The 26,708-nt window shown below is 37.4% G+C and overlaps 1 protein-coding gene across 6 annotated transcripts in view; it reads right to left on the minus strand.

The window, feature by feature from the left end:
* The window catches only part of CTNNA2 (catenin alpha 2), a 475,578-nt gene that overhangs the window by 378,012 nt on the left and 70,858 nt on the right, over positions 1-26,708 (minus strand). For all 6 annotated transcript variants that reach the window (XM_068943743.1, XM_068943741.1, XM_068943744.1 and 3 more), the window contains one exon: positions 10,273-10,468. In XM_068943743.1, the coding sequence (XP_068799844.1) occupies positions 10,273-10,468 (196 nt within the window). The remainder of the gene's footprint in view (positions 1-10,272; positions 10,469-26,708) is intronic.

Consider the following 26,708-nt stretch of genomic DNA (forward strand, 5'->3'; position numbering starts at 1 on the left):
AAAGACACTACTCTACTGTCTCCTTTTGCAGTTTTCCATACATAAACAACAGTCTTAAGATCTTGCAGACCTAAACTTTAGAAATTATTTGTATATGACAAAGAGACTAAAGCTGAGAGAAAAATCAAATAGTTGGTGATCAGAATACAATAGTTTGACACATATCAGAGCAAGCAGCACATGCTATTTGATTATAAAATATTATATTCGCTTCACTCTGTAAAATATTACTCAGATAACTGGCCTTTTTTATATGTGAAAAATGTACTCCACAAAAGGATGTGTTCAAAATGCATTAAATAGAAAGATAATAAATTAAAATCTTTTGAATGTCGACTAGGGAGGCTTTAGAATTCAGAACACTAGGAACTGTACTTCAATTTTTCACGCTGTCTTTTTTTATTACTATTATTGTTTTTCTCACTGATTACCAGTTACTGAAAACGCATCCAAAATTAAAGTCTAATCCCTACAGGAGGGTAGAGCTTCTTTACAATTGCTTATAAAGTTGGATGGTTCCATCACCAAAACACACCCGAAAATAAAGAACGCACAAGGAATCACAATTTAGGCAAGGAGGAGCGTGGAGTGAGGGTGCTTGGAAGAATTCCAGATTTAGTTTATTGCTCCCACGACTGCTTATACCTTTCACATTAAATGAACTGGCTAAATAGCAGAAATAATCCTGGTAACATGGATCAGAACTCAAGGTTCCCAGCTTTGAGGTGAACCCAGCAGTATTTATAACCTCATTCATTTAAGAAAAAAAAAAATGCTTATTTTTTTCCTTGAAAATATATTTTGCCACCTAATCTGCAACACTTACTCAACAAATCAAAATGAATTTTTCATAGAAGTTTGCCAGTAACTTTCTTCTGTGCAAACATTACTAAAGCACTGAAAATTTTCCAGTTAGATTTTTTGAAAGATTCAAAATAAGCCTGTTTCCATTGTTCAGTCCAACTCTTACACAGTCAGTGACAGAAGGAAAAATAAGATTCTTCCAAAAAGTATTCTTCTAGGCCAAAATATGGCCTTTTATTTAATGAAAAGAGACAAAAGACGTTCTTCAGTAAAAGAGCCAGGGTAAAGCTGAACATTTCAGCTGCCCTGGAAGCTGCTGGCCTCTGAAACGCTGCTGCCCTCTCTGGCCCACATGGGCCCAGGGCTGAAGCTTGTCTGACCCGCTCTATGCTGATTCAATTCACTAACCCAGCAGACACCTTAAAAACCTTGAGTTAATTGTTTTCTGCCGGTTTGAATCAGCTCCTTCAACAGGCCAGCGAGCCCAGAACCAAGCAAGTTCTTCCCTTTCAGTGACGGTTACCTTCGTAACAGCGACCCATGCTGTGCATCAACCGTTTAGTGGAAGCAATCGTACTTCAAGCTTGTCTCCTTGCCTTGCTCCCTCGGACAGGGCACCTCCCAGTTGAAATCTCACAAACCATGTCTCTGCGCTCCCCTGTTTCTCTAAACCTGGCCATCACTACTTTAGACAGCCGGTGCAATTCCTATCACCTTTACTCTGTTAAAAACTTCCATCAATGGTGATGAAAGCCCTGGAGGGCGTTACACGCAGTCGTCGGAGGTCGTCCGACTGCCGAGCTGAAAGGCTTCGACTTCAGAATAGTTTCCATCTGACAGGCTAAAGAAGAACTGATTTTTCACAGTTCAAAGGGGGAATCAAACTTTTTTTTTTTTTAAATCGTTTACTTGAACAAAAATAAATTCAGTTCTGAATTTCTGCCCAATGAATCAATAGTGATTTCTAGCATTCAGCTGTGATCCAGGCAATGCTTCATTAAGACATATATGAGGACAGCGGCCAAAGGGGAGGCCACACTGCTCATCCCACAGCACTCTGCAGCTTATGGTAATGGAAATCTTCCGAGGGGTCAGAGACTTCGATTCAAATCTCTATATTGAACTACGCACAGAGAGGATTTAAATACAGATTTCATACATGCCAGTCAAATCTTCTTGCAGATCACTGTTGGTGGCTATCTCAAAACTTAATTGAAAATACTTTACATTTAATGCAGTTGGGGATTCCTGACTGCGGAATGAAACTACCCAGTTTGGGAGTTATTGCTAGAAGATGCAGCAGAACAGGGTAAAGTGACTGCTTCTGACACCTCTTCCAATTTGTGAGTAAGACTCTTACCTTTTTTTTTTTTTCTTAATCTTACTGAAGCTATTTTCCAAATTTGACCTGAATTCAGAAATTTCATGCACTGTGGGTTGGGGAAGACTATTTACTGAAAAATATGTTCCAGGTACAATCCTTTCATAGATTGCTAAACCTGTGACCTATTTCTGCAATCCTTTCCGCAGACAAAACCCTTCTTAATAGAATTGTTGCTTCTAAAGGAACAAGTAGTAATTTCAGGATCTGGCTTTGGAATGCAGGTCAAATATTTCTGAAAGAGCACTATTTCTAACACTTTTAATTTAGGAGTATAATTTAATTTTTGATAATTGTCAGAAGTAGACACAGAGGCAATTTCATTCTGTTACAGTCACAACAGCAATAAATTCTTCAAAAAGAAAATATAAATAAGCATAGTATTAAAAAGGGGAAAAGATCACATAATATATTAATTTATATTGTTTATTTTTCAAGTATGTTTGACTATGCTTTTGCCATTTCTGTCTCAAATTGTCATAGCTGGACAATGCCAAACCAAATGCCAACCATCGTTCATAGCAAACGCACATTCTTGGCGATGTAAGTTGCTATGGTTTCACAAACTTGAACTAACATGCATTTACACAAAATACTGAAAAGTGAAACAAATACTAGAAAAGCTCCAACATAGGTGTTACCAGAAACAAATCTTTTGGAAACGGTACAGAGAATAAGTATGGACTCCTAGTCCTCACCTGGCTTTAACAGGAAGCAACACCATCATCAGTCCATGACCTCACCTGTATGCATTTTATTATTTCTAGGTTACTACCTAGGGATATGGAACACATTATGGGATGCAGAGGAAGAACATTTTGGGATTGCACATGACTTATTATGGAATGATTCAGGGAAGAATCAAAGGAGGAGAAATGTAGCGATGAGGGTGGTCTGGAGAGGAAAAAGGGACTGCTCGATCAGCACAGTCAGTCCTGTCTTCTCATTAAACTCCTTTTCTAACTGTTTTCCTGAGTGCAGGGACTCTCTTTTGTGCGCATGTATGCGCACAGGTCTAAGTGCTAGCAAGTGGTTTGGGACCACAGGTCAGTGTGTGTCGGCAGTGCGTGCGTGCACGTGTCTGTCCGTCTGTCTGTTTGTCTGGGAGCGATGCACCGGCAGGAGCTGGCCTCTCCTCTGTTGCGCTCCCGGATTCAGTATTTGCGTGTGTAACAACTCTTTGAGATTCCATGCAGTATCTGCTCATTCATCAGAAATGATTAACATCATTTTGGAAAGGGAACTGACTGTTTCTCAGCAGCTAAATTCGCTAGGGCTGAAAGATAATTAATGGATTTGAAAAGGGTCTGAAAGAGCTTGCATTAGAGCATTTGCATCAAATGACACTTAGCATGCCATATATCTTAGAATGAGCACTGCAAATACGAATAACAATTGAAATCACTTCCAAATGTTATAATAACAAGCAATTCAAAATACATGAATATTTTTGAATAATAAGATAGAGTTTTTGGGCCACAGCTGCACTGACTTCTGGTTTAACACAAGACTGCAAATCTTTATGCTCATAGCTTTCTGTTGGCCAGGCATGAACCATTAGAGGGATGGGCAAAAAATAAGTGGCAAAGTACTTCATCATATTATTGGCAAAATGGAGAATACACTTAATATAGGCAAAGGTTCTTTCAAAAGTACAGCTCCAGATTCATTATCCCATTAAGCAGGACTGACCATAAGCCTCGTTTCATCATTCAGAAACAGATAGAAAGATCAGTTTGCCTAAAATAAATTACTGTTCTTCAGTAATTTCTTTATATGCATACAAACTTTTCCCCCTTTATCTGAAGAACTAATGATTTTCTATAAACAGAAAAAAAGAGATGAAGAGTATTATAAACGCACCTAGGGAAAACATAGGTTTAAGAGGGAAAATATCAGAAATTTTTTCTAAAAAAGGATTTCTATAGCCCCTAACCAAAGTAGGAGACAACGGCTCACATTACTTAGACAAATCTCAGCAAGACAATACTAATATTATATCAGCCATATATTTTTTTTTTCTTTGAAAGAATCTATTATGCCTCCTTAACGCTTGCCAGATTCAAACCCAATATCCTGCACTTCTCTCATTCAAAGCAAACAGATTTGGGAAATAACAGTCACAGAAAGACTCACATAAATGCCAAAAAGCCCTGAAGTAATCAGTGCTTAAATATTACGGTAACAGATATCTTTAAATATCTTCTATTGCAGCTCAGCCCTTCAATTAGAATCCTATCGCTGTGACTCCGAGTTGAAAATGGGTGCAAAAATCAGACAATACTTCATCATTTCCTTTCTCTGTAAAAAGAATTTCCTCCTGTCCTATGCCGAGTAATGGTTATATTGTGACAAGTCTTTTAATGGCTTCTACAGAAATACTCTTACGAAGTTCCACTTCCATATATCATAAATTAGGAAAAACGCTGAAAAACTAGCGGAGAAAAAAAGAGAGAGCAAGCCTACCTCCATTAGCTGGATTCTTATTGGCCACAGGAAGCAAAGTGTGGCATGTTCAACTAAGGCTTTTTATGTTTTAAATACAACTTTGATCTCTTACATCTAAACTATTTCAGGAAAGCTTTCAGATATTAACGGGTACATATTATCTCTTTTTTACACAAATTGGAACAGTAGAGAAAGTAGATTGGGTAAATCAAGGCTTTTGGAAAGTCTGCTGCAGCTGACTTTGCCAACCAAGGATGTCGGAGACATCAGTTTAACGTGCTGGGTGAGAACACCATTGACACCCTGAACATAAGTGTAAATAAGGTATGTTTACTAGGAATGCTTTCAGTGGGAGAAAGAAAGGAAATTTAGGGGAAGAAGAGACAGCGCAGAAAAGGCATGATCAGAAGGATGAGGTAACAGAACACACTGAAGCAGGTATCCGTATCCACAGTTAGAGAAGGATTCAGAGAGGAGTTAAATTTAGTGGTAGAGAAACAAGGACATTGGTGAAGATAAGTAAGAGAGAAAGAAAAAAAGGCATATATGATCTTTTCTTTCCCTTGCACTACCAAGAGTTTGACTGAAAATGAGAGAAAAGGGGAAGGTTCCTGTGTGAATAGAGAAGTGGAGTGTGAGAAGGAGACAGGAACAAGAAGGGCTAAAAGGGAACAAGGGAGATGTTAAGAGAGCATGAGATTTGGCATGTTTCAGGACCTGAATTGAAAGAAAGACAAAATAATTATATGACCACATGAAGAAGTAAAGAAAGGAAGGAGGAAATGAAGGACAACAGTAGTAGCAGCACAGAGTACTTGGCAAAGATGACTATTAACATTTTGCAGGTTCTACTGCACTAGAGACATTACAAAGGAACATTCACCAACTCCACAAAATAGAGAGGCATGACCAAATGTTACGCTCTCTAGGTGGCGAGTTTTGATGCAGTTAAAAAGGAAGACTGACTGGGTTAGAGGGCAGAAAACAAAGATCTAAAGAGACGAGGAAAGTTTTAAGGAAGGCAAAACTGGAGAAGGAGCTTTCTGTTTCATTCGGGAAAGTCAAGACCTACATGCAGCTATTAACAATGAAAGACAGGAACAGAAACTTTTATAAAAGACTTGAGATAACATGCAACTCCTGAACCTGGGCTTTAGGCAGGAACTGTTGGTCTAACAAGGGACGGAAAGAAAATCACGGAATCAGGAATCTTGCAAAATATAAATGGCCAACTGAACTGGATTACTCTTTTAAGAAACGAGACTCAAAGAACACTGTGCATGGATTTGCATTTGGTAATCCAGGAAAACAAAACTGAGACAATTGCAATCAATCACATTACAATTATCTCAAATATACAGGGAACCTGTTTTTCTCTGTGGCACACATTAAAACTATTATGAGAACAGCTGATATCTTTTGACTGTTGCTTAGTTTTGGAGTTTGCTCCCCACCTTAGTCTGAAATAATGAAATTTGCAGATTCCTCGCTTTTCTTCCAAGGTAATTGAAGACAGGGGAGAACAGCAGGGAAGATGACCTTTTACAGAGTTCAGTTAAAAATTTAATTTAAAGGGTTTCAAAACTAGGTTTGTAAAAGTATTAAGTAAGGCATCAAAACTATCAATTTTTAGTATGATCTATCACCAAGAAAAAAAAAAAGTTACCAAGAAAAGGTTATGTTAAAGTAGCTTTGTGTGTCATTTGTTGACATGTACTTTCAACTTTACTGACACTCATATGGTACATGGATCATATTCTTTTTATGCAATGCACATAAATCTGAACGAATAAAAAATTAATGCTACCTCAAGAAGTTTATGCTATCTGCAAAACATCAAAAACCTTCAATAACTGTTTTCTGTCTCTTGATGTAAGTATAAATTTTAGATTGCATTGTGAAGTTGTATCGTCTGTGACTGAGAAATATAACAGTTTTAAAACACGGCAAATTGCTTCTAGACTAACTTATGTTTTTAACAGCAGTTCTGATTATGTGTTGGTGAACTTCTAGGACTGTTACACTAAAAGCAGGCAGCCACTAGCACATACCTAAAGGACAGACATATCCTAAGTCATTTAATAGATGCAATAAATTTTCATAGGTTTAATTGTTTTTCCTCAGCACCCTAGACTGTTTCTTAATAAATTTAATCTGACCAATTAGCAGGAGCCCAAAGGATTCTCCAATTCTGTTTAGACGTTTCATGTGAAACACAACTTGAATGTCTCCTCCACAGAGGATTTCCTTCTTCCTTAATGATCCTACAATTACATTTAGACACCTCTGCTACAAAAACATGCCCATCTGTTCCTCTCCCCAGACTATACTTCTACGAGTTCTTCTTTGCGCCCCTGCATTTCTCAGGCTCTGCAGTTTCAGGGCCTAGGATCATTATGCTGCTTATTATAGGGTTATTATAACATCACAGTCTGCTTCTACGAAAATTTCATTGCTCCCAAAACTTGTCTATGAAGAGGCAGGTCTGCTTTCTCTCATCTCTAATGTAAGAAGACGTAATAAGAAACACCCAGGTTTCCCAGCCTCCTCCCTGTGTCTGGGAAATCTTTTACACAGCTTTGACAGCATAGCAATAAGACCCATATAACAAAGAATACTTTGGCATTTAGAGGAATTTCATAACTTCAGTCAGATGAGTATGAACTAAAGCTTATTTTCACCAGTTTTACGTTTTTGAAGACCGGTGAGGCAGAAGTGCACCTATTATGGGATTATTATGGGATTATACACATATATAGACAGTTACGAGCTTTATATAAACCTTTATTTACTTTTTCATAAAATTGTGTGGTATCTGAAAAAATACATAAAAAAACATTCTTGTCTTCTTGCTCTTGGCTGTTTTTAGAACTCAGCTTCGTAAATCTACGTTGCTGAATGTCAAATGTAACTTACTCCTTCCACATTACCAAAGTAATAAGGACCTTAAACTTACATGTTCTTTTCATTCAGAACCATGCCAACGATACAGTACATTTGTTTCACCTACCAATGGAAAGCAGCGCTCTCCAGGATGAATTGCAACAACAACCATTTACAGGTGCATACAACAGCATACAGCAGTGTAGGGCAGGAAACGAAGAACTGCAGTGTAACTGCAAGAGACATTTTTAGGTTGACGGTGTAATTATCCAAGGTGGAATCTTGCCAGGAAATCAACTAGCAATGCTGTTGCAAAACGCAGCCTCAGATCATTAATCCAGCTCTTTATGTCATTGAGCTAAACATATCATTTCACATTTCACCAGGGCTGGTCTGGCTTACGTGGCTCATGTGTGCTAATAACGGCACTCAGTGTCTCCGACTCTCTTAATTATGGGCTCATCTCCAAAAAAGCTGTTCCACATCTCTCAGACCATTTTCCAGCCCGCAATGTTGACAAAAGATGAATGTCTGCCTCATTCTGCATAATGTTGAAGACTTCTGTCCTCCTTTATTTCCTGCATCTTTTCAAAAAAAATCCATACATATTAAAAAGCAATAAAAGGTTTAGTATCAATTAAGAAGCCAGGAATGCAGTTAAGAAGAAAACCAAAATCCTCCACCGCATTCCTCTCAGATGCTGCCAACTTTAAAAAGCGCAAACCTACAACCAAACCATCGTTAGCTAATAGGAAGCATTAATGACAAAGAAAGCTAAACAAGGGATGTAGATACCATGCTAATGAGCGTGGTACACATGAACAAATTAGACAGCACGCAGCAGACTATGCTGATGATCCTAACGCAGTATAAGGTTCCTGGAGAAAAGCTAGCAAGACTGAGTCAGCATCAAAGCCCCAGAGGGGGATATGCCAACAGATCAAGAGGAAAGAAGGGTCCTCATGTCAGCAGTCAAGATGCTGAACCTGAGTTTGACGTTACACAAAATAAGAAATGTAAGCAACGGAAAACCGACATTGACAGACGAAGTTGCACACCAGAACAACCAAGCATCAACATCAAAACTCTAAAATAAAACCGAAGACTAGAACAACAATACATTTGCTGTAAGGCTATATAGCAAATACTAGACTTATTGTAACATAACAGGCAGCTGAATCAACAAAAAAAAAAAGTCCATCCACATAGGGTAACAGAGAAACCAAATATATATGTAGTAGGTAGGAGTTAAAAATAGCCTAAGGACAGAACAGACAGGAACATTTGGAACATTCACTGCCCAGTGGTTATGTATACAGGATTTTAACCCTGCCTGGTCATACAATCATTGATCATATGATCATTTGAGTGCAATTTTTAAGGACTGAAGTACCTTTTTGAAAACCATGATATGAGCGCCATGAGGCCCAAGTCATTGAAATTCAGTAAGAATCATATACCTAATTCCTTTAGGCTCCTTTTGAAATCTCAGCTGGAGTTCTGCTAGTCTTGCTCTAAAAGCCAGGAATGATGATACTGGCAGATGGTATATTCAGATTATAGGATTTACAATGGAAAAAAATGAAAGATACTTAATTATGCTACAATAAAGACAATTATAATAAATGTTAATAAAAGGGAAGAGTTTTTCTATGGACATTTACTAAAAACACATTTTTCCCTGCTACACATGAAAAACTGAAAGCATCAGATGTGTTACATTTTGAGACAAAAATATCAGTTCATATCCAAGATTATTTCTGAAATTTCAAAGCATTACTTGAAAGCATATTCCCTATAATACCACTGTAAACTTCAAATATCAGATTTTGAAAAATCAGTTTAAAAGTGTTATTTCCTCAAGACCAAGTCCCATGCCCAATTAGGTAGTGATTTTTTGACACATTGCCTATCCTGAAACTTCATTTTTAACCTACAAAGTATGCAAACTAATGTTAATATTTATTTTATGATCATCAACCCAGCAAAAAATGGTTTTAATAATGTTATCATTTATGTTTTTCAGAATATGATAATCTTTGTATATATACTAGAAACCTCAAGTAATTCTATATTGCTGTATTATCTCGTTGATAATTGTTAAGATCGTTCAGAAATGTATGCCTCAGAACACCAGTTCTACAAACCTCAAACTACTGCTCAAAGTTTAATAAAGTGACAAATCATTTTTAATGTAATTCTGTTACACAATGGTATAAAAAGCAAGTTAAAAATTAAACAATAGGCATTGGGCAGCATAACTGCTAAATAATCTTTGAGTTTCCTTTTTGAGTTAGAACAGCTCAGAAAAAAATTTACATTTTGTTTTATCCAAGTTAGAACATTCTTTACACTCACTGCTACTCATGAATGTAGAGCTATTTTAATATTTCTACTTTGTAATAAAATATAGTGTAAGATAAGGCAAAGGTAGTTTTCATCGTATCATCAAATCATCACCCTCATTACTGTGAGGGTGACAGAGCATTGGAGCAGGTTGCCCAGAGGGGTAGTGGAGTCTCCTTCCCTGGAGATATTCAAAACCCGTCTGGACGTGATCCTGGGCAATATGCTCTAGAGGTCCCTGCTTGAGCAGGGAGGTTGGACTAGATGATCTCCAGAGGTCCCTTCCAACCTCAACCATTCTGTGATTCTGTGTGATTCTGTGATCAGAGCAGCCAATACGCTTCTTTTGGAAGAGATCCATAAAGCATCAATCATAATAGCTGCAAAGTTAAGCAAGTTGTTCTACATACCTTGTTTGCGTACATCCTCTACTGCAGCAACCAATTCCTCCTTCAGGTCCTGGCTCTCTTTAGCAATTTGATCTCCTTTTTCTAAAAAGTTTTGAGTAGCCTGCTCTACCGAAGCAGCCAACACGTGAGCCTTCTTAGAGCGCCCTTTCTTTTTGCCGGATGGTCCCTTATTGCTTGTGTTAACCAGCGTTGTTACCTTTGGGAAAGAAAGGATAAGTTTTTGCAAGTCTGCATAATTATTCAACTATTATTCAACTATCGATTGGCACAAGAGATGGTCATATGGTTTGATGGTGCCAGTATTTGCTTTATCATTAAAGCGATGTAATCATCAGATGTATCAAATACATAAAAGTTAAAGTAAATTTTAAAATCTGAACCATGACAATACGTAACTCAAAAAAAAAAAAGGGGGAAAGAAGAAAAGTTTTCCTTTCTATCTGTATTTAGCCTGGGCTAAGCAAACAACTCTAGCAGTGAGGAGAGAGAGAGAGAGAGAGAAATAGGCATGGAAGGCACTGGTACTAAAGCATTGTTTTTGTCACTGTATTTCATTACAGTAAAATGAATAAACCAACAAAATGAAACCTAACACATAAGGGTCAGTAACCATTCCAAAAGGAATCATCTCTAGAGGTAAGTGCTCTTACTTACATGTAAGTAATGATCAAAAAACATTGTAGCTGTTTTCCAGACATTAAGAAACCAGTAGCTCCTGCTGCAAAGATTATATAGGTCAAAACTAAATAGTTTTTTTAATGCTTTAGTATACATATTGTGGTGACACAACAACTTGATATTGAAATGATCCCACTTTCTCCCCAGTATTTTTTGAATCTCTTTGTTTGTTAATACAAAGTCTAGCATTGCACCTCTCCTCGTTGGCGTCTCCACCACCTGAGTCAAGAAATTATCATCAGTCCTCTGCAGGAACCTCTTTGACTGTTTGTGCCTAGCTGTGCTGCCTTCCCAGCAGATGTCAGGGTGGTTGAAGTCTCCCATGAGAACCAGGGCCTGTGATCGTGAGGCTACTTCCAGCTGTCGGTAGAAGGCCTCATCGACGACTTCCTCCTGGTCGGGTGGCCTGTAGTAAACCCCCACAACAGTGTCACCCATGTTACCCTGCCCTTTAATCCTTACCCATAGGCTCTCAACTTGCTCTTCATCCACCCCGAGGCAGAGCTCCACACATTCTAGTTGCTCCCTCACATAAAGAGCAACTCCACCACCTCGCCTTCCTCGCCTGTCTTTCCTAACAAGCATGTAGCCATCCATGACAGCATCCCAGTCATGTGAACTATCCCACCATGTCTCTGTCACTGCAATGAGATCATGGCCCTGCGACCGCACACAGATCTCTAACTCTTCCTGTTTATTCCCCATGCTGCGCGCATTGGTATTGAGCAGTGTTTTACTGACTCCCCTGCCACTATACCACTCCCCTTCCCCCATCTTGCCTAGTTTAAAGCCCTCCTTACCAGGCTGGCCAATCTGTTGGCAAAAACGCGCGTGTCCCACCTTGGTAAGGTGGATCCCATCTCTTCCCATCAGCTGTTGATCAGCCTACACATCAGCCTATAAATTAATTTAAGTTGTATGATGAAAAGAAAAAATACCCTGTTACCTTATTACGCTTGAGTTTTTCAAAAGTGTCCACCTAGAAGATTTAAACTGCATTTTTGTAAAAGAAAAAAAAAAGGGAAAGAAGTCGGGCAAGAACATAGCTCAGTTTTCTCAGCTTTAAGGCTAACCGGTTTATTTTAATTATACAATCCCACCAATGCTGGTGCAAAGCAAAGAACATATATATCAGCGTCTGTTGCTAATTAATGCAAATCTCACTCAAAATTTTAAAATATATCACTTTATAATTACCACAAGCTCATTTGGCAAGCCTGTAATGACTCTGGCTTTATGATCCCACTAGGAAACCTTGCTCTGTTACTTTATTAAAGAAGCTTCATACCGTTCCAGCACAGATCTCTGCTGGAAAACCAGAATTTCACTGATTAAGAGTTCAGTCCCGCCCTGAATTAAGACATCCTACACAGCGCCAACAGCCCACAAGAAAGGTGAGGATGACTTTGATAACAAGCAGGAAAAAAATCTATTAACACGGATTTCCCTATTGCAAAGGCCATGTGCAGGCAGGGATGCCAGAGTGAAAGGGGCTACAGCTAGATCAGACACTCATCAAATTAATCCACAGTCAGCAGCTACAGCGCGGAGGAAAACATTCCTGACTCTCAATTAAACCGTCCTCCTTACAGACAGCGGAAAGGCACGGGCCAAGAACCGTTACAGAACTGTAATACTTTTCTTTCTTTCTTTCTTTCCTCAGTATCTGCTCGAACTGAATTAGTTACTCCAGGTTTTCTATAATTATGCTACACAATATACTTTACTCAGCACTTTCTGGGGAAAATAGTGGTAGGCACTTTTGCATTATGCGACTTTTTTTTTTTTTTAATGTTTGCTTGTGTAATAAACCAAAGAAGGTAAATCAAATATATCTATTCAAACATTTGCATTATAAAAACAATTTATACAAGTACTTTGGTACGGTTTTGTTTATTTTGAGAGGTTTTTTTTTTTTTAATCATATAGACTTTTGCCGTAAATGGTAACAAATACAAGTACAGTGGCTGTGGTCACTCAAGAAATGCATGAGAAAAATTTTGTGATGTCGTCCAACCACTGACAATCTAATCATACACATTTTAAATAGTACTGTCTGCAAGTAACGTGTATTACAGATATGATTTTGTCCCCCACACTAGGTAATTTGAGAGCATTAATATAAATGTTACAGTTTTAAATGAAACGAAACCTAAGGAACTGAAATTTATGTGAAACAAAATGATTAATTTTGCTTAACTGAATCCATACTTTACTTTCTTTTATATGCTAACCTATAATACATGCTTGCAACAAATAAAATTAATTCAAAAGGGTTTCTCTGAAACATCATTAATTGTTTGCAAAAAATTTCACCCTTCATCCCCCTCTCCCCCTCACTTTCAAGTACATATTACATGTTCTTCCCAGTGGCATTTCTTGAATGTGAACAGCTACAAGTTATTCCTCTCTTCTCATATCCTCATATATCACCAAGCTGCTGGAAACACTCAATGACCTGAATAAAGACAGCCCTGACATTTTGTGTAAGGCCCCTTTTGCTTCTAGATACAAGGCCACCCTTCCACTCGAATGCACCGCCTTACTGCCTCCAGTGGTTATACCAATGCCATCCCCCTAAGCATTGCTTTTCAAAATCGTCCTCTTGCTAGAAGTTTGTTTCATCAAAGGCAGAAATCACTACAGCGGCCTGGAAAACAAGAAACCTACTTCACAAAGCATTTTTGAGTTTGGGTTATTTTATTGGTTTTTTTTCAGAAGTGGTTTCCTTCGGCCGCGGGATGAAACAGAGACCTTTCGAAGTGCTTTGTGGGAGAAACGGATTGGGCTACGGGTTAAAGCGCTGACATGGCTGGGGGAAGCTCAGATTCAGGTCCTTGCCCCAAACCAGGCTGGAACGCCGGGCTCTCGTGACCTTCCTCGCTTTGACCATCCTGCAACAGAGTAAAACCCTGCGGGTTCTTTGGCCCGTTTGCTTTATACCCTCCTGACTCTGCACGCTGCACGGTTATTTTATGATCTGGCTCTCAGCAGTAGCTCCGTATATAATCCTAATCTGACTAAGAGACACTACCTCACGGAATAACGAAGAAAATACTTTCCACAAATTACATCATCTCCATGCAAGTGCAAAACAAAAAAGCAGCTTGTTTTTTTTCCATGGCTGTGCTTATTTTCTAGTACTACAGAAAGAAAGTTTTTCTTTTTTCTAAATTATACCAATATAATTGTGAGCGCATACAGATGATCTGTTGAACATGATTCAGTATTTAATAAGTCCTTTTTTGATAATAAAGGTACTTCAGTTTCATAACATTATTTCCAACTATGCTTTCTCTATCAGCTTAAATAATTTGCGACTGTCCTTAGCTCATAAATCATACCAGTTTTTTCTTCTAATAGCTCACATAATAAAATCTTGTAATTATCTCTACACAATCAGCTGTAGCTATCTTATTCATTAAAATGAATTTCTCTTTCTGTTAAATGCATTTGAATGTTCACCAAGCTATGTTAGAAACATTACGTTTCAGTGTTTCTAACCCAGTCTTTTTACATCAATTCCAGTTGTTTTCAATGCTTGTGACCACCTACCATTTAGAAGAATTAGTAAATAAGCAAACTATTCTCTGTCACACGTGAATTATTAGTTAAGATGTTAAAAATGCCAGTAACACACCTGCCTTTTGGATGCAAAATACATAGATAATTTGGGCAATTATATTTGCACTGAAGCTAGCTTGAGGACAGCTAGTTGCTCTAATTCACATTTCAGCTGCCAAACACAAATTCAGGAACCTGGACAAACATGCATCTTTCTGTTCAGTCCACAAAATGTACCTTTAGGATGCATTTCACAGATAAAAACACTGTTTCTGTTAATTTATGTTCTTCTGATCAGTGTTCACACCATAGGAAAAGATGTATATACAATATGAATATTATATAAAGTACTTTTAAAGTTCTTTAGTAAGCATTTTAAAGTTAAGTATTAATTTTCCCCAGAATTTCTCAATACTTCTTCTGTAAAATATAGATAAAGATGTATATATTCCTCCTGCAAACCTTCCTGAAAAATTCTTTTGTACAATAGGTACATACATACCTGCCACATGTTTTCACTGACCCTCCCATAACTGAAGCAAGAACCAGTTTAATAAGCTAGTAAAATGACTCTCTCAATATATTTTGCATCTGATTTATAACATATTCGGAGCAAAAACATTTACATTTTCCTTTTGTGGTACAATCCCATTAAAATATTGTGCGACTATTTAGAAGGTTAATAGGAACTGTTTTCTTCAAAATACAACTCTATCATACAAGGTTTTACATTCATCACGTTTCCTATGCATCCACTCGCTGTGTCCATGCCTCAAGCTGCCCTAGACCACCCCGCTGACTTGTCTCGACTGCGATCCCTGGAAAATCCCTAAAGTTATAGAAATGGTTGTTCAGTTGTCATGGCTGTTCAGTTCAACCTCCTTGCAGAGTCTGACAACAAAAATGCCAATTAGTGTCATTTACGGTGGTGCCTCACTGCAGCGTGGACACTTGTCATCTGGTGACTGCACTGGGACCAGCATCATTTCTTGTAACAGGCGCTACCAACGTCTACGTTAATTAGAAGATACCCTCTCTAGCTGTGTTGATGGGATTGCAAAACTTCTCTCAAGTACTAAATAAGACTCTTCTTCCTAAATACTGATTGCTAGCATCTTGCTAGGATTTTGACAATTCCACCTTTTGTCAAACTAGAATAAGTAGGTGTTTAATCGGACCAATTAAGCAACCGGCAGACGCTCCCCGTTTACTGTCTAGTCTCCGTGAACAGTCTTCAGCAAAAAATAATGGCTCAATTTAACTCCCAAAAAATCTCCTCGATGCTTTTAACACCAGTAAAACGTACAAGTCAATTTTTAAGATGTTCCTCTATCTTTCTAATTCATTGTGCTTCCTCTAATCCCCCAAGCCCTCCCCTCTGAAAGGGCTTGCTCCCAGGCAAGTGCATCTGCTGAAGAGAGCATGAAATACCCGCATTGCCGTTATTTTTTGAGCACATCTGCCGTATCTCACTCACAGCACTTATCTTAACCTCTTAACGACTCATGGATATATTTAAGCTATAACTACGTATTAGATCACCTTTCCATCTCCACACAGAGTATCCTTAGGAAACACTAAGCATCCCCCCAAGACAGAGCTTTCAGCTATAACAAACCTATTCAAATATCAAAAACTGACTTCAGTTATAAAGCATGCAAGCTCTTTAACATGTATGTATTTTAAAGATTTCCAGATTAGCACTTTTTAGATTTTTAGGTTATACCAAGCAAATTAGGGTATACCATTTCAGAAATTCAAATCTGTGATTAAATGTGCACTTTCTGTCAGTTATTTCTTCATGAAGGCTAATAAGCTGATGACTATATTAAGATGAGTAGGCAGTTGAACAAGAAATCAGAAAAGTTAAAAGTGAGTATTTTGGGATCATTTCCTGTCTCATTGTAAATCTGATCTAACTGCAGAAGTTAAGATGACAATTGGGTCTAATTAATAAAAAATCTGGATTAATAAAAGGATTTTGACTTTAGTCGCACTACAATACTGTTTTCATGCCTAAGTTCAAGATTGTGTTTTATTTCTTAATTGCCTTAAAATGCCTATATCATCAGCAGAAAAATTTCCAAAAATTCTACTTTGAATCATCTGATTCTTTCTAAATTTTCTTGAACCTTCAATTAGGGTAGGTATTTCTCCATATAAAATTCCTATAGGGTCCTATGCTGGATGGATGCCTTACATACCTTGATAGTATTGTTCATTAAAACACAGAGAAGTTACCTTCATTTTCAATTAAATACGGGTAAAGAAGGCTGAAATAAGGCTGATTTTTTTTTTTTTCCAGTCAGTACTCTCAGGACTGCATCTCCTTTTCGTGATATTAACCCCTTCTGCCCATGATCCTGTGACCATCTTCCTTTCATGCACTATTATCCTTGTGACACAACAGGACACAAGCACATAGATAAGTTTCATTAATGCAAATACGCTACTGATACCACCTTTTTTCAATGCTAATGAATTTATTAAAGGTTACTGATGCCATAAGTGCATTTTTACTGTTTTTCTCCCATTTTACTTATTTTTAATTTGGGAGAAAAGTTTGTTATATTACTGTCCTACATACAAGAAAAGTGAAAAGTCATTATCGTATGCAAGTTGCTTTCAGGTCGTGAAGCCCTCAAAAAAAGCTCTTAGCAATCTACATGAATCATGAGAACTAAAAATCAAAAATAATAAAATGATAAACAACTTGAACTATGACCCCTGGAAATGGAAAACTATCAATATGAACTTAACCAATCAGAAGTGAAGCCACATTGTCCTAAATATGGGCAAGTGTATCTTCAAAAGACCAACAAACAAGATGACAAACACGCATCTCTCATTTAGCTAATAGTCTTTATTCCTCTCAATTCTTTTGTAGGAGAGATTAAATTCAAGCAGCGCCTGTCTCATGGAAAGAAGGTATTTCATTTAACCACATGAGGGCATACTACACTAGAGTAATAGCAGAACAAGCTATCTTGTGAAATGCCTGAGTGCAGTGAACTTTTGTGGTGTAGTATTGGGTCTTGTTCTTGTCACCAGCAACAGCACATAAGCATAAAAAGAAGTTTTAGCTGCTATTTAAAGTAGCACTTTCTTGACACTTTTTTTTTTGGTTTAAAAATCGATTAATGCTCTTTAAGATTGCATTATTTAAGATTTACTTCTTAAAGGAACTCAGCCACAAAGCAAGCGAAAGTCAAGTAAGGAGGGAAAAAAAGCAAGAGAGCTGACAATTTCTTTAGTATGGTTCTACAGCTTTTTTTCAACTATTTCTGGAGTTATTTATGTTCAAGAAAAAAAAAGTTTCCTACCTTAATGGACATCACATCTAAAATAGATGGAGAAACGCAGATTCTCCATTAGCTGGAGATGGAGCCTCAAAACTCCCCTAGGATATGGTTATTGTTTGTGATTTCTCCTAAAGAGCATTCAAAACAACCTTATACCTCATATAAAACTTCAGGAAAAGATGCCCAGGAGTTTCCATTTCAATTAATCTAAAGTAAAGGAAGGAAAGTGAAGGAAGCAAAATACTTCAGATACATTCGGGGTGCTAGTGTTCTGGTGTCTCTGCAACAAGCACTACATAGTTCTTTCAAATGAAAACCTTTCCAATAAAGAGCAGCAGAAAACAGAAGCAATCAACCCTCCACTCTACTTCTAGAATAGATTAAATCAAAATCCAAAAAAATGGATATTATTTCATTTTCTGTGAGCTCTATATTCTATTTACTACAATATGAAGAATAATTAAATTAACATATTCATACAGTCAAAATTCCTGGAGGTCTTTTTAAATAATGAACAAACAATTAGAGTAAAAGAAGAAAAATTATTTAAAATGACTACCAAGAAAATGGAAAATCATTTTTCCAAGAAAATTGTACAAACTTCTTTACGCAACATGTGGACTCATTAAGGCCAGTGTTATTAGCATGTTATTTCCAATCCTCATTCAACACAAGTTCATTTAAATGAAACCAATGTTCTACAAAACATACAAAAGATAAAATAATACAACTTTATCACAGGCAAGCTAATCTCCCTTCAGTAATGAAGCAGACCAGACCAGACCATCATATATTAATCTTTTCCCCTCCATGTTTTTTAAAATCTTCTTTGATCCCACAAGCACACACTCAATTATCCAGTCTTGGGAAAGAACAATCTGAATCACAGAAGTTGAATAAAATAATAGATTTCTGATCCCTGATTTTCAGATGCTGTTGCATTTCACCTTCAGCCACCCATTTCACAGTGACGGCACCCTTCTGATTTGGTGCACGGACACTGGAAGAAGAAAATAATTGTTTCAGTCTTCCCATTTCAGTTTGCCACCACACAAGTCAACACACCTAGCAAGATTGTTATCAAAATCTTTTGTTACAGTAGTAACTGGCACCAGGGATCTTTTTAACACGTCAAAAACTTTCCCAGTGATACCTAGTAGTCAGTTTGTACACAGTAAAGTTTGAATCCAAACTTTACTGTGTACTATTCAAAGGCTGTATCAAAACAATTTTAAATTTAGTCTTTAAAGAAGCACACAATAGCATTAACAGCTACACCTCCCTCCACCATTCAACTGCAGTCATGCTTCCATTATGAACAGCAAAAAAAAAAAAAACTTTAGAGACTGTAAATGTATAGCACATATCAATTCTGTCAGTCAAAAAGAGAGAAAAAACTTCCTGAAGTTTGTTTCTGTAGGCTGTTTAGTTTGCATGTTTCATACACAGGTAAAAATCTCCTCATTAACTTAAAATTCAAAAAACAAGATGTTATACATATTATCGTAAAATAATTTCAGTCAGAAGGGACCTCTGGAGGTCTCCATTCCAGCCCCTCCCTCAAAGCCAGGTCAGCTTCGATGTCAAATAACGTTGCTCCAGACCTCGTCCAGCTGAATGCTGACTATCTCCACAGACGGAGATTGCACAACCCCTCTGGACAACTGCTCCTATGTTTGACCACCTTCACAGTAAAAACTTTTTTTCCTCATATCTGACCCGAATTCTCCTTCTGCAACTTGTGCTGTTGCTTCGTGTCCTTTTACTGTGCACGTCCTAGAAGAATATGACTTACAGCTCTGACATCTCTACATCATCCCATTAGGTAGCAGTAGATTGCAAGTAAGATCTTCCTTCTCCTCTCTAGGCGGAACAAAGACAGGTCTCTTAGCCTTTCCTCATGTCATGCATTCCAGCCCCCAACCACGTTGGTGGCCTCAACTGGACTTGCTTCAGTAAAACCATGTCTTTCATATACTGCTGAGGCCAAACAGGCCATAGTACTCCAGATGAGGACTCCTCAGGACTCAATAGTGGGAATAATCACTTCCCTTGGTTCTCCTGTTTCACTCACACTAAAACCACCAATACAACCCAGGATGAGGTTTACCTTCTTTGCCACAAGGTCAACCACACTGCTACCTCCCTGCTGTTCAACTTGTTGCTCACTAGGACCCCCAGGTCCTTTTCTGCAGAACAGTGCACCAGATAGTCCATCCCCAGCTTGCACCGTTCCATTTGGTTGGTCTAGCCCAACTGCAGGACTTTGCACTGGCCTTTCTTAAGCTTCATTAGGTTTCTGTCAATCTATTTCCTCAGCTTGCGGAGATCCTTCTAAATGGCAGCCCTACCCTTCAGTATATCAACCCTCGTCCCACTTTCCTTTCACCTAGAAATTTATTGAGGGTGCATTTTACCCCTTAGCAACAGCCACTGATAAGATATTAATCACTATCAGTTCCATATGAGTCTCTACTGGTGGCTAGTAGGACTTGAATCTTTCACCCAAATAGACCAAATCTACTCTTTGAGCCCACAAGTCCAGCCACTTTTCATCCCATAGACACTGTGCAGTAGTTGAGAAGGCAAAACCTGTATTAATATGTATGGTCAAGATTATCTCCCTTGTTAAAGCATTCCGTTTCTCTTTTGGGTACTTTTTACACAACAGTAAGGGAAAGAAAGCCATCGTACAAAATAGAAAGTAATTGTGTAGTTCTGAAAAAGAAAAAAAAGGTCTGAGACACTCAAAGGAGTTTGTTGGAAGGTTTCCTCCCTCCCTTCCTTTTTTTTTTTTTTTTTTTTTTTAAAACTAAGGCAGCATTTTCAAGTTAATATCATTCACCCAAGATAAGCTTCAGTGCTGTTTTTTGATGGTCATGTACATGGTATATCTCCTGCTACAGAATAGCGACATCATGCATTTGGGCTGTGGAGTGATATTACCGTTTAGTAGAGAGTATTTCACACATAAGAAGGGACACACATTGTGTCCTATGTTGGTACACAAACCTATTTAATTTTATTTTAGAATTTTATCCTTTGGGGGCCTACCGTGGCTTAGAAAAGTAGAGCTTGCCAATTTAAATAGCCTCTCCAGAGACAGACTTCTAGATACGCCAAAAGAGGGCTCGCCCAGAAAACATCTTTGGTCAAACTAGAAGCAAATATTGTGTACTATCTCCTCCTTGGCTTTCTGCCAGGATTTGCTAGGAACAGAAACCAATTCTTTATTCCTACTGCTGATCTCTGTTCTTCTGATGAAAAAATCAAGAGCAGCAACATCATCCTCCCACACAGATCAAACAGATACTTTTGTCCCACATATTCTACAGATAAATCTTGTGCAGAAAGCAACATTTTTTCTTTGTTTGCTTCAACAAAAATGTGAGTAATACATCTAATTATGCCACTGCATATGGTACTTGAGCCTTTCTAATCACTACACTACTAGGCATTTGTCTGCCCATCTGAAAACTGAATTTTGGGTTGCATTTTTCCCCCAATGGTAAATAAATTTGTCTTCCCTTCCTGCTAGAAATGGAATAGTCTTTCCTCAGCTCCTATCTATTACCATTACCTCTGTCAGTATCAATTTTCTGAATAGAAATACAGTTACAATAATTTTGCATTAAACTTAACCATATGGAGAAAGAACTAAATTACAAATTTGAGGGAAAATAATCCTAACTAGCAGTGCCAATCAATAAAATTCTTAGAAATGTAAAATAAAAGTATCTGATATGTGTATCCGCAGCAGTAAGTGGCAATTGGCAGAACAGAACAGCAGGTGTCAAAGAAAAGTTGTTATATCTGAGACACAGAAAGTGAGATTAAGTTGGTTTTTCTACTCATTCAGCCACAAGCAACAAAGGCACACAAAATAAGCTTTTCATTAAAGAACAAAGGTACTAATGAACATTAAATATACAGTATATACTATAAAGTACATAGACTTCAGGCTGTATTTTAAGGGCTAAACCATTTAAGCAGGATGTCATCCTTAACAATATATAATTCTGTATTATGTTTTTACATCAAGTATCTGCATAAGGCATTACTGCAGAAAAAAAAAAAAAAAAAAAGTAGATTTTTCCTGGTCAGCTTCCCAGCAAGCACCTCTTTTAGCCATTGTTTTCAGTTATGAAAGAAAACCCTTTCCAGAACACCTGAATTTCTTTCTGTAATGTAACTTCTGTAATGTACAGCTACGTAAAGAATCATACTTCTCTGCAAACATTGCTAGAGATATTTAAAACCTCTCAGCATAGTCTTCAAGGATAGTTTCTTAACCTTCAGAACAAACCATACCAGTAAACCTCTCTAACTAGAAAAAAATGAGCCTGTGCTCAACTTGCAAAATATCAAAATTTGTAAGTAAACGTATCTGAATGTATAATATGGAACGCGTTAGCCAGCTAACATTAGGAATGCGCAACAACTTAAAAAATATATATTATCAATAGTATAACCTAATAATCTCAAGAGCTCAGTAACAGAAAAATTAAGATTAGTATGAATGCAGTATGTAGGAATGGAAATGTTGGTATAAGTACCATAATGAAAGCAGAGCACGGGGGTTAAAAGAACAATCATTCAGAAAAAGTGCAAGAGATTCTTCCAATCCACCACTTAAAAGACTGCATGTTACGCTAAGTACTTCTCTGACTGCTGTTTCAAGAAGCCGCTCATTTGGGGGTGTTGGCCACTGTTTGTTCGCTTTTATCTTACATATGATGAAACAACATAATGAATTCCACTTTTGTCAGACATATTATTTAATTAAAGCTATATTTAAATATGAATACATCTCCTGCACAGTTTCTAGCTAACTCTGCATTTTTGCTATTTGCTCCCAGTATATGAGTAAAAATGGACATGAAATAAAACTCATTCTCCTTTACACTTTTTATGAAGCACACAGTTCCAGGCTGCTACTGAAAACACTTCTTATAAAAATTATCTAGGTATATTCTGGAAGGAACTAACAGAAGGTAATTTTTGTTGTTGAATCACTGAACAACACAATCTCCCATCATTAAATCTCAATTTACATATCTACGCAAACAGCATACATTTTTACTTACGGGAATTATCCACGAGGATAATAGAATGACGGGTTCAGTCTGTGACTGACACTAAAATGTTTCTTTATTGCTAACACACCAACCACAAAAACGTATGTATTTCTGGAAGTATCACAAGGGGCTCTTGAAAAAGAAGGGGTAAAAGAGATACAAAAGCTTAGTTTAACCCAAATCTGTTTATCTTAGATTGTTATAAAACTTTACTTGAGGCCAGATCTGTGATAGAAAGTTTTGCTGCCAGAATTTTTTTTGATTGTTGAATTTCCTCTTTTACAAGCATGGCTGCCTTGGGCTGTGCATGCTCAGCAGGGTTTTTTTTTTTTTTTTTTTAACCATTATTTGTATGTATTTGTTTATTTTCAGGTAGGGGTACTGGCCCATCATGAACAGAAGCCTACGACTTATAGCTGCAGATACCGTTACACCAACAGACCATATCCACATCAGATTTTTGCTTGGCTCATGTAAATAAATTGTTTTATTCACAGCTTGGTTGAGCTAAACTGGTGTAAAGGCCTCTATGGCCAATCACTATGCATTTAAAATTGAGTGTATTTTGCTTTATAGCCTTGGCTGTCTACAAATAGCTTGAAATAAAGAACAATGTAGCGTTAGTCAGCAGAAATAAGAGCCTTTATGCAAAAATTGATTATATTACTTCAATGTTTAGTTATGGCTAAGATTTAGCTATCAAAAGTTATGATCTTGCACTTTTTCCATTCAATAAGCAAATCTTGAACTTCTTCAAGGCAACTTTCCCTGGTCAGCTTGACATTTAAAATACAATAAAGGCAGGAGGAACAGATGAACTTTGTTGCATATAGTACAGATCAACACATTCACACTCTATTTTTAACCCTTATAACGCTACATTCAAAAGTTCAAGCTTTATTCTACTGGAAGCCATTTTGGCTCTTTCATTCCAATTTTTTTGCTTTGTCTTCCTACTTTTGGCCTCAAAATTCCATAACAATAAATTGGGTAACTCTTCCACATGCACAAACTTTTACGGCACAGCAGTAACTACAGGCTGTTTCCTGAGTAATAGCGTTAAGGATTGAAGATTAAATTTCAGTTCTATCACCTTTTTTTGTACCATTTATTAAGTATGATATTTATTAAAAATGATGATTTTTTAAGTATGAAAGTGTTCATTATGTGAACCATGTTTCCATGAAATTCTAGTATGAATAAATGTGACTGGCTGTGTTGACCAACTGTCAAAAACCATTTTGGCAGCAGATGTGGGAATACGACATACAGAAAACATACTCAACAAATGATTTTTTTTTTTTTTAATATTAAACATATCATGTGGAAGACTCTCTTGAAATTTTGAATGGTGCTATATTATACAGTACGAGTTACTTGTGCTGCTCTGAAAGCTAAATTTAGGTTAGATTTCTTTATCTCATTAGACGTACATTGATACCATTTCATTTAAATTCTCAGTCTATCTTATTTCAAATCATTAGTCCCAAGGAAGAAAAAAGGCACTGTTCATGCATGTATTTCAACCAACAAAAATTATTAATATACTGAAAACCCAGAAACCATCAGATTCCTGAAATTGCTATGCTTTAATATGAAAGCAAAGAACCTGCATTTCAATCCAAACTGCTCCAAGCCTGCTAAGTAAATTTTTTCCAGCTGGTTGGCTGGGTTGTTTCTAAAGTAGGAAATAACATCCTCCAGAGGCAAATGATTATTAATTTACGCTGAATTGTGGAGAGCTAATCCACAACTTGAAGAGAAACTTGTAACAAGAACGATCGCGCTGCACACTTTGCCATAGCGGAGCAGAAGGACTTCACTTAGCTTTTCTGTGATAGTAGTAAAGGCAATGCCCCAGCACACCAACTACAACATGTCCCCAGCAGATGGTCACGCAGTTCAGCAATAGAGTGACCAGGTCCAGAAAGATACTCATAGATTTATGAAAATGATTAATCTGTGAGGAAAGGGGAACAGGTAGCCCAGAGAGGTTGTGGAGTCTCCTTCCCTGGAGATACTCAAAACCCGTCTGGATCCTGTGCAATGTGCTCTAGAGGAGCCTGCTTGAGCAGGGGGGTTGGACTAGATGATCTCCAGAGGTCCCTTCCAACCTCGGCTATTCTGTGATTCTGTGAATTTTGTTTCTACTGTTTGTTAGCTAACAAAAAACATCGTAAAGCTTTATAATTATCTCAACAACATCAGCAACTAAGGAGGAGGAGTTCAAAGAGAACAGAGGTCTGTCTTAGTAGTATATATATAAAATTAAGGAAGGTATTATATAGACTGAAGAACAGGAAACATTTCTTTTTAGGATAATAAATTATGTAGGTAAGCTATTTAAGAAAAGCTAGGAAGATTTACATTTCCTGGGTGTCATTCTCTTCTCTAATAGTCCTCTGTGTATTCAAGGTTTGATGTTATTGTTTTTAGGAATTTGCAACATTTCACACATGATGGTGAATACAGACAGTGTGGAAACAGATTAATTATAATACAAAAAGGGAATCTTTCCTGCTGATTAAGTAACAAAAATCATCCTAAGTCAGCATCCAGAGATATCCTCCAGCATTAGATAGAGTTAAACTGTTTCTTTTAAAACAATTAGATCTATAATAGCTCGAAACCACTCAGCACTGGTGTAGACATTCATATGTTTATTCTCTCCCAAAGGCAAGAGTGCTTGTTCTGAAACTCAAAATCCCTTGAGCACACTTTACAGGCACGTGGTGGGCACGGAAGATTCTTCTGCTGGCAAAATTCTGGGTAGTCAGAGTTTTATTTATTTATTTTTTTAATAATATTGACTACAAAGTAGATAAATATATATATATAATTAAATAAAATTTCAAATGAAAATAGTACAGCATGAAAACAAGTGGCAAGCAACCAGTCTTGGCTGGGATTTGCCTCCAAATAACAGATTTTCTTTTACAAACAGACTCACACTCAGGTCTTTAATATTCATTTCCGCTATTTGGCATCAACAGCCCAACTCCCAGCACAACTCTAAATCACCTGGTGGTTTTCTACATAGGCAACTGGCAGGTGGAGATAAGGTGGTCAAGAGGCTTAAATCATTTCAAGAGGCTCTTTATTTCATAAATGCAACCTGACCCTCAGAAAGAAGATCGAGTTAGAGACCCTTAAAAAATTATCATTAAAATCCGTATCTGCATTTGCTAAATAATTCTTGGCCAAAATATGAATTCAAGCATTTAAGTATGCAAGTTTTACAATATCTTTAAAATAACCAGTTATGAATGGAAATTGATTTGTTTTAATGTTTGATGGCATAAGCAAAGGCATAGGCAGGATTTCACGCCTATCAGCCCTTCTAAAACACAGAATACTTGCTATCTAACTACAGATCCTCTGAAGAATGTTTTTTTTCCTCCTCTATTTCAGTTTCTTTGGAGAGGGGGGAAAAAAAAAAGTTCCAGTAGCAGCCTTGCCTTAGTTTGTTGTAAACAATTCATTCCTAAACAGCTTTAAAAGAATTCCCTATGCTGAAGTTGAAAGATAGAGGTACAAAGGAGCTACCACATAGGGAAGTCGCACAGCGTAAGTGAGCAGTAAGCTCTTGAAAGCGTGAAGAGCCTCTTTGTTGCGAGTTTGTACAGCACACGGTGCGAAGGAGCTCTGATCCACAGCTTCAGAAGATGCTGGAGTCCAAATACGGGACATTATTCATTAGGCATACGATGTTAATGCCAGCGCAGCCTGCAATGAATCAGACCGTCGCTTTGCTATGACTCGGAGGCACAGCTTGCACTCGAAGATAAAGTCCCCATTTAAAATCCTGTTACCA

Source organism: Struthio camelus, chromosome 4, assembly GCF_040807025.1.
Source record: "Struthio camelus isolate bStrCam1 chromosome 4, bStrCam1.hap1, whole genome shotgun sequence".
Lineage (NCBI taxonomy): Eukaryota > Metazoa > Chordata > Aves > Struthioniformes > Struthionidae > Struthio > Struthio camelus.